Source organism: Archocentrus centrarchus, chromosome 14 (genome assembly GCF_007364275.1).
Source record: "Archocentrus centrarchus isolate MPI-CPG fArcCen1 chromosome 14, fArcCen1, whole genome shotgun sequence".
In the NCBI taxonomy this organism is placed as follows: Eukaryota; Metazoa; Chordata; class Actinopteri; order Cichliformes; family Cichlidae; genus Archocentrus; species Archocentrus centrarchus.
The window spans coordinates 32,109,026-32,122,272 of record NC_044359.1 but is presented as its reverse complement, the minus strand read 5'-3'; the positions used below and the strand labels follow the sequence as shown (position 1 = coordinate 32,122,272).

Below are 13,247 nucleotides of genomic sequence, written 5' to 3'. Positions count from 1 at the left end.
CACTGACTACTGAAATATGCCCTTTGGAACTGGAGATTCTGCCCTGAGGTGCAAAGCAGGGTTATTTTTATTTTATCCTTGATTCAAACATAGCGAAAAGTCATCAAACAACAACAACAACAAAAGAACAACAACAACAACAACAAAAGAAAATCCTCTGGAAGCTTGGCAAAGCTAGAAAACATTCTGAGAATTACAGCATAACGGCAAAAACAAAAACACTTGTCAGATGATCACTGCAGAAACAAGCTCACCAAACAGAAACCCCAACTTTGCTCCTCAACTGTTAAGCTGCACTTTTCTTCCATCCATCGCTAAATACATCTCAATGTGTTCATTACAAAATTGGCAGAGGAAGTAGGCATCGTAAAAGCAACCTTCTCGCCTCCCATCCCCCATCATTTTTCTCTCTCACTCTCAAGAGATCTAACCCCGCACCCAGTGATGAATAGCTGTGGGGCCACCGATGACCAGAGCAGAGAGGGACTGCTGCTAATCTGTTCTGGACATCAGATGACAGTCTCCACCCTTTTAACCTTCCACTTACCAAACAGAAACCCCAACTTTGCTTCTCAAAGACAAATATTAGCAGGAGTTTGTGTTATACATACTTACAGTAAAGCACGACTTAGTTACTCTATTTTAAAAAAAAAAAAAAAACTTCTACATTTGTATTTGTGTTTTCCGCTTCAGCTTGACTCAGAAATATAAATTATATGAATAAGAAGCCCACCACTCTGGAGTCACATTCAGCTGGGGGAGGAGTGAACTTGGAATTACCCCAGAGAAACGTGGAGTCAGACTGCCAGCTGCGGAAATCTTGGTGGAACTTGCATTGCAGAGGAAAGGGACTTGAGCAAACTAGGGAAAAGTAAGGACAAATGTGCAATGCAGCAATTACCCTCACAGACATCCACACCCTAATTTCTATGCCCCCCCCCCCCCAAAAAAGATCAGTAGGTCTTTGAGAGGAGGAAAAGGCAGCCATTTATCTTTCACTCTGGATGCCCCTGGTCAGGAGACTCCACCAGCTTTTGAGGGGAGAAGACTACGAAGAGAGCGCTGCATTTGCATAAGAATACATGCCTATACTAAACCAGTGGGAGGGGGGAGGCAAGCAGTTTAATTCAGCAATAGCATTCACTTGTTGGGAATAATTTCTGTGCATGGCCAGGGGAAGATTAGAATTAGTTTTCTTGTTGTGTAAGTGCAAGCAATGTGGGTTGTCCAACAGTGTAGAAAAGGGGCTTGGTGGTTTGTTCCTCTTACATTCCTTCAATGGTGATTAAGAGTCTGACGTTAAAAGATCCCTTAAGTTTTCTGCCCTTCACTACTCCCATCTCTCTGGCTCACTCCTTCTCCCCTCATCTCCCTGGAGAGAAGGGATTACTGGCACACTGGTATACAGAAATGGCACTTGCTCAAAATTAAAAGACTTTCACAGGCTGCTAATCTAATGAGGGTGGAAGGGGGGTGTGGGGAATCAGCAAGCGCCATTTCAGCTGCTGAAATGAAAGGACAAGAGCGGATTTTCATGTTTACCGCCAACATTGCACTAAAGACAAAAAAAAAAAAAGAAGAAGCTGAAAACACAAAAAGAAAATAAAGCTTTTTAAAATTCCCAAGATGCTAGGACCGAAAGAGGGGGAAAAAAAAAAAGCCCAAAGAGAGCGTGGCGCTTAAAAGCCGACAACAGTTGTGACATTCCAGTTGAGTGTACAGGTTGTACTTGTCCTGCCATGGTCTGCCCCGCCAAAGCCAGCTATATTTGTCAGTTCGCACCTCAAGACGCAGGGCGCCCAGAAGAGTCCATAAACGCAGCCAACTGTCATACATAGTCCTGCTTCCTATGGGACACACTCACCCAAAGAGCCACACTCTGCTCGAGCTGTGATCTTCAGTATTGACACTCAGGATGCAGATTACTTTCTACGGTTTTACCATTCACCTGACATTTTGTTGCTAGTTAAAGTGAAGACCACCTGTAATCTGTGGACTGAGGAGTTTCCCGCTTTAGGACAGCCCGGCAGCATCAAACACCCCCCCACCCCCTCATCGAACACACAGGTTCACAAGCCCAGGTGAAGTCAGTTTAGTCCCGATATTCCTCTATCACCATCCAACCAGTGTTTTTGGGTTTCAGGATGGAGCACCCTGAATAGTCTGATCAGAAGTAAGTCATAAATTTGGGGAAGCAGGAGGAGAAGGCGGAAGCCCTCTGGCTCATTATACTCATCGTCATCGCCCTCACAAATGGCAGCGTGCAGCAAAAGTGGCATCATATCCGCTGGCGCAGGCTGCGCTTTGGCTGATCATGCACTTTTTTTTGTTGTAATGTCACAGTGGTGCCGTTGGGCTTAAGACATGAGTGTGCAACCGCGTCAGCTGAGGTATCAGTACAGAAGCTCACAGATACACAGATTACACAGAGTGAGATGTTGCAACAGTTTGAAAAGATGAAAAGGGGTGACACCTGTTGCTCAAGAGAATACTGCAGCGAGTACTTGCACCCTCAGTGCTGGTACAGAGCTGTGCATGCAACACGACCAATGCAGCTAATATAACAGGCCCCTGACTCCGGATCCATCCAGAGAAGCTGTTCTGCTCCTTTTCACAGGTGGAGCCCCCACAGCGGGAGGAAAAGATCCAAGGACAAAGAACGTGTAAAAATTCATGATGCAAACCTCAATGACAGTCCATGTCAAGACACTTTAAAAAAAAGGACATGTAGCACCGTGGAGGTTTATTAAAAATAAATAAATAAATAAAAAATAAAAAAAGAACACCACACCTAAAACGAGAGCTGCCAAGAGTGCTGCAAAAACATGATCCATTGTTTTGGTGGTAAAATACCCAGAAGGAAAATACTAGTGCAGGTTCTCTAGTCAATATTCAATTATCTAATTTCTATCTCCTGAAACACTAAATATCTCAGGCTTAATCTCCTCAAAGCCAGAATAAGAACACAGCAGCGAATCCAAAAATTTCCAAATATAGATTCTCCATACAACCCCTCCACCTCCTCTCAAAATGTAGCACACTACATCAGAGGGCCTGAGCCAAACACTTTAGGTTATTACCGGGACCCCTTAGGCTTGAATGAGCTGCCCATCGCAGCCTTCAGCTCCCATTTTGAGTCTACTTCTGGCACAATCTCCCGTAATGAAGGAGGGTCACAGAGAGGCTGTGTTTAGCTCAGACTCCAAACTTCAATCTACATGCCAGAGAGCATGCATAAAGATGGCACTTTCCATCTTCCACCAGTAATGTTACTGTTACTCAAAAGGGGGGAAAAAAAGAAGTGTGTGTGGGGGGGGCATTTGCCTCATTTCTGCATGGCTGCCCCTGCACACTGTGCTTCTCGAGTTATGATAGGACTGATCTCTGCCTCTTAAACCTTGTTCCTTTTTCGTTTACTCTCTGCAAAACGGTGACATGTGACTTCAACTTGCTTGTTCAAGCCAAAATGCAAGCTGCTGATTCATTAGCTGCAGGGCAGCGACCACTAAGACATGTTAACCCTGTTTTAAGCACACGGGTAATAATAACACAGCATGATGCCCGGAGAGTCTAGGGAGAGGGAGTTGCCCTGCAGGTGTTGGCGCTACCAGCTTGGCTGGCTAGATTATCAGTCAGAGGAGGGGAATGGCGGGGGCATTAGGGAGGTGTTGGATTACACAGATAGCAACGCTTCCCCGAGGCTCGCACTTTCAGCGTGTCTCCCCTGCACCTACCTGACAATCAAGCAGTGACATCTGTATCGTTTTTCAATTGTACGACCAATAATGTATCTTGATAGGGTGATGCATGTTCAAGTGCTTCTTTTACACAAGCTGTGAGTCCTCTACACTTTCTGCGATCTTTTACAGCCATTATTCTTTTAGCTATGTAACCTTGGCTGCATCTAACAAAAGGAGCTTAAGTAGGAGAATTTCATATTCATACAATAGCTTTTTTTTGGGTAAGAGTAATATCTGAAACATTCCACTACTTCTATTCAATCATCTTAAAACATAAAAACAGCCTGGCATACCATCTGTTCATCTTTCTGCAGCAGTGTAAATGAGCTGCTCATAAACTAAGGTACATCCATGTGCCTCTGAACTCAATCTGGGTGTTATGCTATATCTGACCCTGACCTCCACGGTAATAGGAAGCTCCAGAAATACAACGCACCTAAACAGCTAAATCTAACATGCTTTTTTTTTTTTTTTTTGCACACGTGTATGTCAACGAGCTCCCACCTGCAAGCTCATGGTGGATGAGATCAGCGAAGTTTGGGTCGTCCCCCCACCAGAAGAGCCAAAGCTCCCTCCGGCCCTGCCGCTGGCTTCTCCGCCACACGCTTAGTATATCGGCCTTCAGGCAGCGACTGAAGCTGCATAGGATGGGGTCCTCCTCCGTCACCGGGAAGAGGATTGGTGCAGAGGTGGGACCCTGCCACACAAACCTCTTCCATTTGATCCCTGTCAAGTCAGCCTGCAAGACAAGAGAGAGAGAGAAAGGAAAAAAAGACTGTTAGTGTGCAGAGTCGCTGCTTTAGGATCTACTCAGCACCTCTGAGGAAACGTGCTGAGCAGAGTGTTAAGAGTAGGTATTAATCCTCTTTTATGGAGCATTTCAACCCCTAACTATCCTGACAACACCCCATGCTGTCAAGATTGGAAAGGAGAAAAAAAAAAGAAGGGGAAAAAAAAAAAAAAGAGCTTTTTTTGCTACAGATGCAAAAGAGAAATTGCCCCAAACAACGTGGGACATTTGATTATTCCAGGGGGGAAAAAAAAAATTGTGTACTTGTGTTTCAGCTGCCTTCAAAATTATCATGAACAACATGCTGGAAACACACAGGAAAAAACTAATGCTGGTAAATGTGGTCTCACCACCTTAATCCTCATTATTGGTGAGTACTGGGGGGGTGCTTTGCCTTTCTATAAACACTGTCTGGCTTTTATAAAGAGAACAAAAACACACAGGAAAAAGCCTCATAGGCAGTAAATCACTGCTGGGGTTATTAAGTGTTAAAACAGGAACATTACGCTCCGCTGCTGGCTGGCACTGCTGCTTATCACCCAACCGCCGACTGACTACCCATGTCTACCTAAACACATACACACACGCTAACTACCATAAAGCACACGCACACAATGCCTTAGGGGCACATCATTTCAAGTAATCTTCGAGAATATAGGCTGTTCATCTTCCTGCCATTTAGCTTCATTTCGTTCCGGCCGAGTTGGGAAGCTGTCCGTCTGTATATTCAACCAATTAATCCATTACAATTGAGGGGATATCTTAACTCGAGTGCAAAGGCGCTGAGCCTGAACAAGTGATTACCAGTGGTTGTGGTCAAGCGGTGGTCTTTTGCCTGGCTAGGGATAAGCTGAGAGATTTATGGTGTTAGCTGGAACACGGAGGGACTGTGTTGTGTCAGCTGTGCCGAGCTGGATTACAACAAGGAGTTAGGAATTCAAGAGACATGATTTTCACCCATAGGTAGAAAAGAATATTTATAACTTCACTTTAAAATAAATAAATAAATAAACAAACATCAGTCTGAGTCCTGTGCATGTCCACAATGTAATACAACATACAGCCTGGGTGCTTGTTCAAAAGACTCAAAGACAACTCCTACCACTAAACCAAGGGGAAAGAGTCGAGGGCAAAAAGTCCAAGGTTGTTTTATAGTCATAAGTATGATCAAAACACCATGACCTCTGATGAACAACCTGGCTCCTGGGGAATTCAAAGCAGCTACACATGCTGGGGACAAAGTCCAAGGTTTAAACAGCAGAAAAGGGTCTGTGTGTAACAACAGAGCTGCAGCAGTTAGGCTGCTTCTTCCTGCTGGAGTGTGAGAAGCGCTTCTTCACACCTGCATCTCGCTCGGAAACATCTGTGCGCACAATGCAAAGGGAGGGTGAAGTCAACGGTTAACTGTGAAACCAGATCATAAGCAGTGTATATAGGGAATTAGCAAATGAACAACCCTCATCGTCTTACTGGCCATGGCCTGTCCCCCCATGGCATTGTGCATTTCGCCATATAAAAGGTTTTGTTCTTGAGTGCACTACAGATTTTATTACAGGCCTCTCATACTCATTCATATTGGTTTCACACTTTTAGACGTGATTATGTGCTGCACACAGTCTGCAAGGAATCTAGCTGGTCACAATGCACCAGCCATTGTTCAAATGAGTTGCTCTGGAACCCCCGGCCCCAAACACTTCCACACATAGTTGTACCTAAAACGAATTAATGCCAATATATTATTTGTAACAAATACCTTTTACAACAATGTTGAAATTGTTCCTGTGATACTTTTGGCACAACTGTTGGGCCTTATATAGATCTACACTGCAAAGGCAATTAGAATAAGGATTACCTTAACATTTTGTTTTTGCTGAGACATCATCTGAAGTAATAATAAAAACCATACAGGTGGCTACAGGGCTCATCTATCTAATCACTTCCTACTCTGACTAATTATCAAGCATCTTATTGTTTTGTTGCAGAACTTCTTGACTACCTGTCATTGTAATTCTTATGTGAAAGAAGGCAATCAACTGAAAATTTATTTTTGAAAGGTTCCTTAAAAAAAAAAAAAAAGAAAAAAAAAGGCTTAACTGTACACTGTTGCACTTAAGTGTTAGCTGTCAGTCTGGTAACTGGTGACATGCTTCTTGCTCTGGCTCCACGTATACTGCTGGTTAACTCTCCACATCCAGTGGGCAGTAAGAGTCTGACTAGACTGAGATTTAGCCACTATCACCAAAGTCACTGCTAAAAAGACTGATTAATGCTCCTTCTGCTGAATGAAACAGAACAGCAGCAGCAGACTATTTCATCTTACTTTGAAGCTGCAGGCATCACCTTTTCGTTACAGTTTTTAGACTTTTTCATCTTATACCACAGTTAATGTGCTAAATATCCAATTAAATCATGTTTTTTTGTTTTTTTTTAAATTATCTGGCACTTCCAGCCCTCAATATCTGACTTCATGGTTAACAGAAACTTTATTAAACTGCCACAGCTCCCTACATTCCTTGTATTTACTCTGCAATAAATGATCCCTGTTACACAACACAACACCTTAACAAGGTTGTCGATATTATCACAGTCTGATAATTATCTAAAATATGAAAATATTATGGAATCAGTCCAACAGTGAAATGCTGCTAATCAAAAGCTATGGCCCATAGAAAGCTGATCATTAGCTGGTGGCTGCCTGAATACAGGTAGTTATTAAATAAAGTGAGTTCAATGGAGCTTTTTCACATTAACAACTTGTGCAATGTGTTAAGTCAACTGTCGGCATTGTGAACTTCACAAATGTTTAATATTTTTGCTGTGGTCTCATATCTGTCCATGGACAGATTTTCATTACACAGTAACAAAGACAGAAATGTACAAAAACAGATTCACCTTGAATCCTAACACATCGAAAGAGTTTCTCGGCTAAATTGCAGAGCGCTTCAACAGGAGCCAAACTAAAACTACACCAAGTTGTTTTGGGGAGGGAAGAAGCTTGCTGCGGTCTGTTCCACTGGCAAGAGGATTGCTGAGAAAAGGGTACAGAAAGCAGCTCTTGCTCCGAGTTTATTTTATCGACACATCTGTGCACGCCGAGCTTCCTGGGAAGAACAGGCTAAGAAAATGTCTTGAGTCACTTTGTAATAAAAACCGGTCTCCTCCTGCAAGACGTCAAGCTGAATCCGTTTTGTTTACATGGGCAGTAACCCAAATATTTCTGATTCATAATGAATGGATCTAATGGCGAAGACTGAAATGTTGTTTATGTAATCTATGAACAATAAAATCTACAAACAATACAATACCAAATGCAAGTTTGTCTTTGTATTTACAAATTATAAAGTGTACACAGAGATGATTTGATAAAGTTTTATGCGGCACTGCTGGGCAGCAACGTTTGAGTGCTTCACAACCTTTAAACAAGATCTGAAAGGTTTTTATACAGACTGCTTCTTAAACAAGCAATCTCTCAAGTTGCACAGATGCACAGTTGGCTGCATCAGTTAGGAATGACACCAGTGTTAAATTACATTTGCAAGTCATGTAGTTAAAATGTACACACCTTCAGTCAGCCCGTATACAGTGTGTTTTCCTGCTTTGCTTTAGCTGTCATAATAGTCTTTAACCTGATACAAGACACATGTGACTGTGTATTAAATCAAACTGTACTAAATATTTCCCTTTGTCCTTAGATTCTCCTGAGCCTGAAGAGCCAGAACTGAAAAGCCCCTCCATCAAAGAACGGACACATCAGTACTTCACTCCCCATCAACAATATTCATGAGGCAGACTGCTCTATCAAGGATAAATGTGCCTTCTGCAGTTGTTCTGTCTGTGCTTTCAAAATAAATTAGTTGCAGCTTGTGTGCAAAAAAACAGAGGGTGCCAAGGATATCTGCATTTCCTTCCAACATTCATGCTTTCCAGGCTCCGTGCATGAGTGTGCCTCGAACATTTTCTGCACCGGTATGAATCTGCTCCGTTTTCTCCCCCGTCTGTGTCTTAGTAAATGCTCAGGTATGTGAGCAACAGCTTATAATATGTCCCAGCAGGGTAAGCAATGTGGGTCACAAAAAGTTGTGTCTTTCATATCCCAAACCAAAAATCACACTGCTGCATTAAGAGGGAATCTAAGGCCAAAAAGCCACTGGAAGTTTGCCTGAGGTGATGCGTACTCAGGGGAGGTTATGACCCCCTGATTTTGCCAGCTGCTCACCTTCCCTCTAGCAACTTAGAGTTCTGGGTCTTAGTATGGAAACACTGTGTTCAAGCAGATGCCTTTCAAGATACGAGACAAGCAACAGGTGAAGCTTCACTAATCATACCACATATGCTCCTTTTCTACCACGTCCCTCTTCCTGCCTGTCACCCCCTCTCCCTCCGTTAACCCTGTCATGGAACAGACCCGAAACTAACAAGTGTGCATTTGCATTTCAAGCTGAGGAGAATGCAAATTCAATCAGTTTCAAATGATGCACATCACTGAAAAGACAATTTTTGCTGAGTGGTTCTTTAAAGTTTACAACCTTCTCCAGCACATAAATGCATGGCAGCTCTAATTATAAATTTCACAACAAGGCAGCTACAATTATGTTTCGTAATAGAGGAACAGACAAATTTAACTTATGCTTTTGGGTTATTCCAAAGAAGCCCAATTTAAAATGCCAAGAAGAAAAAAAAAAAAAAAGCATGCAACAAGTAGTATCATACTCCAGAGAAAACTATCCACGGAAAAATGAAAGGGGGGGGGGGGGGGGGGGGGGGGGGGGGGGGGGGGGGGCTACCACAAAGTCTTCGCATTCTTTCACCATAAAACCACAAAGTGGAGTCTGTTCAGTAAGTGAGTCATAACAGCAGTGGTGTTATGCTTAGTCTCAGTGTGCAGGAAAATGTCAGCCAGACAGGCACAGCACCACAACTACCAGCCTCTATCTCGCCTGTATACTGTAGCCAACGCTGCCTTCAAGTGCTGTCGTAAACATTGTAATTATGAGTTCAGTGCACACAATTGACCCAACATAGTAGTACGGAGAGAGTGGGGATTTTCTGCAGTGAAATGTTACCTTTAGGAGGCGGACAGTTTGGAAGCTCTGTCAATTTGTGGTAAAAATAGTGTAGTATTTCCCTCAATTGTTATTATGCTGGCTTCTACATCAGAATTATTAGTGATGCACTTATGTTCTCACTTCTTTGGGGTGAGCAGGTCATCTACTAATTGAAAGGTTGATGGTTCGATCCCTGGCTGCTACAGTCTGCATGTATCCAGTATCCTAATCCCGAGTTGCTAATGATACAGCCATCGGAGTGTCAATGTGTGTGAATGGTAGATAGAAAGCACTCAGACATGGAAAAAAGTGCTTGTATGAATGTGTGTGTGAATGGGTGCATGAGGCATGTTGTAAAAAGTGCTCAGGTAGAGTGGAAAAGCGCTATATAAGAACCACTCCCTTTAATTCTCATTTAATGTTTTCCATGTAGCAACATTAACAAATACATCCACAAGCTACACACTTTGTGGCCTTGCTACAAAACCACAAAGTGGCTCTATGGCATTTAATCTATAAGAAAAGTCTACTTTTTTTTCTTAGGGTGCATTTCAGCACTTGACAGTCACTTTAACAATTTCCTTGTGTGGAAGAGGAGCACATTATTGCTCCTTGGCTAACCTACAAGTGAAACTGTAGTTAAGCCTGCTGACAAGCCAATTAACTGCAACAACAAACACATTCAGACCATGTTCCTGATTATCCCAGAGACTCTACACTCGAGCGACACCTTTACATTTGCTGTTGCGGCTAAGACTGTAGACCACACAGTGGCTCTTACTGCACTATTTCTCACAAGGGATTTAAAGAATACTGGGGAGCTTTAAATGGGTAGAAGCATAACCACAACTATTTTAGGGTAATGCCAACTACCCACAACTGGCAAGATAATGATGAACAAGATATTCAAAGAAACACATTATACGGTTTCCCCCAAATCAGGTGTAGCTGATGTCTATAGCTTCCCTGGGTGTTTGTAGTGCCCAGGGATGAATGCCACAGATTATATAATCAGCCCGGGGCCTGTGCCCTAGTTGGTGTGAATGCTAGAAAATGAGGTCCAAGGAGATTAAATCCACCAATAAACAAGGTGATGACATAATACATAAATGGTTGCAAACGGACAATGTGGCAGTAATATCTGTATAATGCTTGCTAAAAGACAGAGCTTTCGAGGCAAGACTTATTAAGGGGCGTGTTTCTATCGCCAAGCTGAGCATTCGTTCGTTCAGGAGTTGACAGTGTCACTCACTCACACACACTCACACACAGGAAAGAAAATAGTATTTAAAGGCACCACCGCGTCAGAGTCTGACTAAATGCTACAAACTGAAGTGCATGAAGTGTTTGTTTTACGGGTCCCCACTTGATAAAACATAGTGGAAAAGCAACGAGAACTAGACAGCAAGTTAATAATAAACAAGGTGCTGAGGCGACAGGGAGAAAGTGTTACAGCAACTCGCTGGGCAGCACAGTCGTGCCTCTGGCAGTAAAATGCACAGCATTTATTTCCGTGCTAACAAGACAATATGTTGCTGTGTGTTTGCCTTACATGACATTTAGTAAATGAAGCTTTTTACAAGCGACTGCCTTAGCCTCAAGTGTTTCTGTTTGTGAACTGCGAAACGGAAATGCAACGGAACGAAGCTTATAATAGACAAGTCCACAGAACTGTGAGACAAACTTATTGAAAAGCAAGCGTTACGCGGTAACGTTAGCGAAGTGGGACAGCTTGTTGTCCTAAAATGATGTCAGCTCGACAGGGCCGTAAAGCCTAGCTAAGCTGCTATCAACTGATGTCTCTCTGGCTAACGTTAGCTTAGCCCCCGTTCAGCTAGTTAAAAATGGCTGCTTTCCTTTAGTTTTAAATCTCTTACCAGACAGAATAGATTGGAATGGCAATCCTCCAAGCTGGCCCCGTTTGGTACAAAACAAGAACTCATCCTTCTTCACTGCGAAATCCAACTCTCCATCGTTTCACTTCCCGGGAAATAAAAGACAATTTGCGGATCGGTGTGGGGTTTTTTTCTCCCTCTCTCTCAGATGTGCAGGCTTTTAATCAGCGAGAAATATTTTCTCTAACATTTGGCTGGAGGATAGTTAATTCAACAACCTTTCCGATTGCAGTTTTCCCCCCCACCCTCCCCCCCGGAGCTTAAAAAAGCGGATAAAAAAAGAAGACAGCGTGGTCTTTAGGACGACATCTCAAAAGCACACAGTAAAAACAGACCCGAGGAAGCGAAAAATGTTCATAAAACAAAAAGAAAAGGAGAGCAAAGAAGCAACTCTCCCCCTCCCCCTTAGCCCTAAAACGGTCTCCGCTTCAAAAAATAAAAAATAAAACCGTCCTGTCTCACTCCTCCATCGCAAAATTCAGCCTAGAAACGAAATCCATCCCGTAACAACCTCTCAAATCCCGGCGCCGGCCTATATTTTAGCGGTGATTTCGATCATTATTTCAGCCTCGGTTCCTGTTGGTTTCCATTTGAATTCATGGATTCCTTTCTTTAATGGCGGCCACAGGGACAACTCTGTCTTCCACAGCCTATTGGTTCGTTTGTGGTCAAATCTCTGTCAGGTTGCCGTCCCCCGTGCAGACACACAACACACCGCACGCCGCGTTTCCGGAAAAAGTAAAAGCACGCGATTATTTTCTCTTCACGATCACAACCAGTATTACGAACATGTGGTTATGAAAAACGTACTGACACTATAATCGTCGCATATTTTAATCATATTTATTTACCAGATAACGTGTTTGTTTTTTTAAGTACAGTATGGCAGAAGAGAGTCTGCAAAATTGTGTTGTCGGCAGGTGCCTTTAATTTGAAAGTCATGACAACGACGTTTGTGTTTTAGCGTCGTTAAATTGACACTGTCGTGGTCATGAGGGCTGTAATAACACAAGACTGATCGGTATTGCCGCTGGGCCAGCGCAAGTGGCGCTACTGAGCAACAGATTTTGTTACTAATGATCAAACCCTATAAACTTGCTCACTTACACAGTGCACCACCTAGCGCATGTGATGTTGCACTTGCAATTGAAATGTGCAACCAAAAAAAAAAAAAAAAAAAGCATTGATTGACCTTTGTTTTACTTTATTTTAATCAAAAACATTAATTTCACTATAATTTAACATCGTGTGGTTCAAAGGAGAAAAAACAAGGCAGTCAAATCTAATATTTATGAGGCGCTGAGCTGCAGGAATGCAACACATGATAGACATTTAAGAAGCAAGGATACACAATGAGAACACTTCAGCTGATGAATAGATGGGAAAATATCGTTGCTGATGTTGTTACAGGACAGCAGAGGATGTGCCACACAGTGTTCTTAAAATGTGTCTGTACGGATGCTGCGTGTTTGAAAAGCTGATTTATATGTCACATAAATTCAAAGTCAAAGAGAGAATAAAGTTACATTATAAAGTGTCTCATAAGTTTTTTTTTAACTATCAGGGAACCTACAGATCAAACCAGTTGCAATGCTGACTATAAAAAGGTCCAGGAGGGTTTTTTTGTTTGTTTGTTTGTTTGTTTTAAATTGAATTTGGCACTCTGTCGTTATTCAGCACACATCAGCATGGCTAAAACATAAAGATCTTTACTGTTTAGAGATCTGTATGGAAGGATAAATCAATAAATCAAATTCTATCTTATGCATATCATTAG

The 13,247-nt window shown here is 42.5% G+C and overlaps 1 protein-coding gene across 1 annotated transcript in view; it reads right to left on the bottom strand.

Annotated features, from left to right (window-relative positions):
- The window catches only part of med13a (mediator complex subunit 13a), a 68,487-nt gene extending 56,798 nt beyond the window's left edge, over positions 1-11,689 (bottom strand). The window contains exons 1-2 of the mRNA XM_030745991.1: positions 11,453-11,689; positions 4,245-4,479 (exon numbers count right to left, since the gene is read on the bottom strand). Coding sequence (XP_030601851.1) covers positions 4,245-4,479; positions 11,453-11,518 — 301 coding nt within the window. The 5' untranslated portion in view covers positions 11,519-11,689. The remainder of the gene's footprint in view (positions 1-4,244; positions 4,480-11,452) is intronic.
- Positions 11,690-13,247: the final 1,558 nt, after the last annotated feature.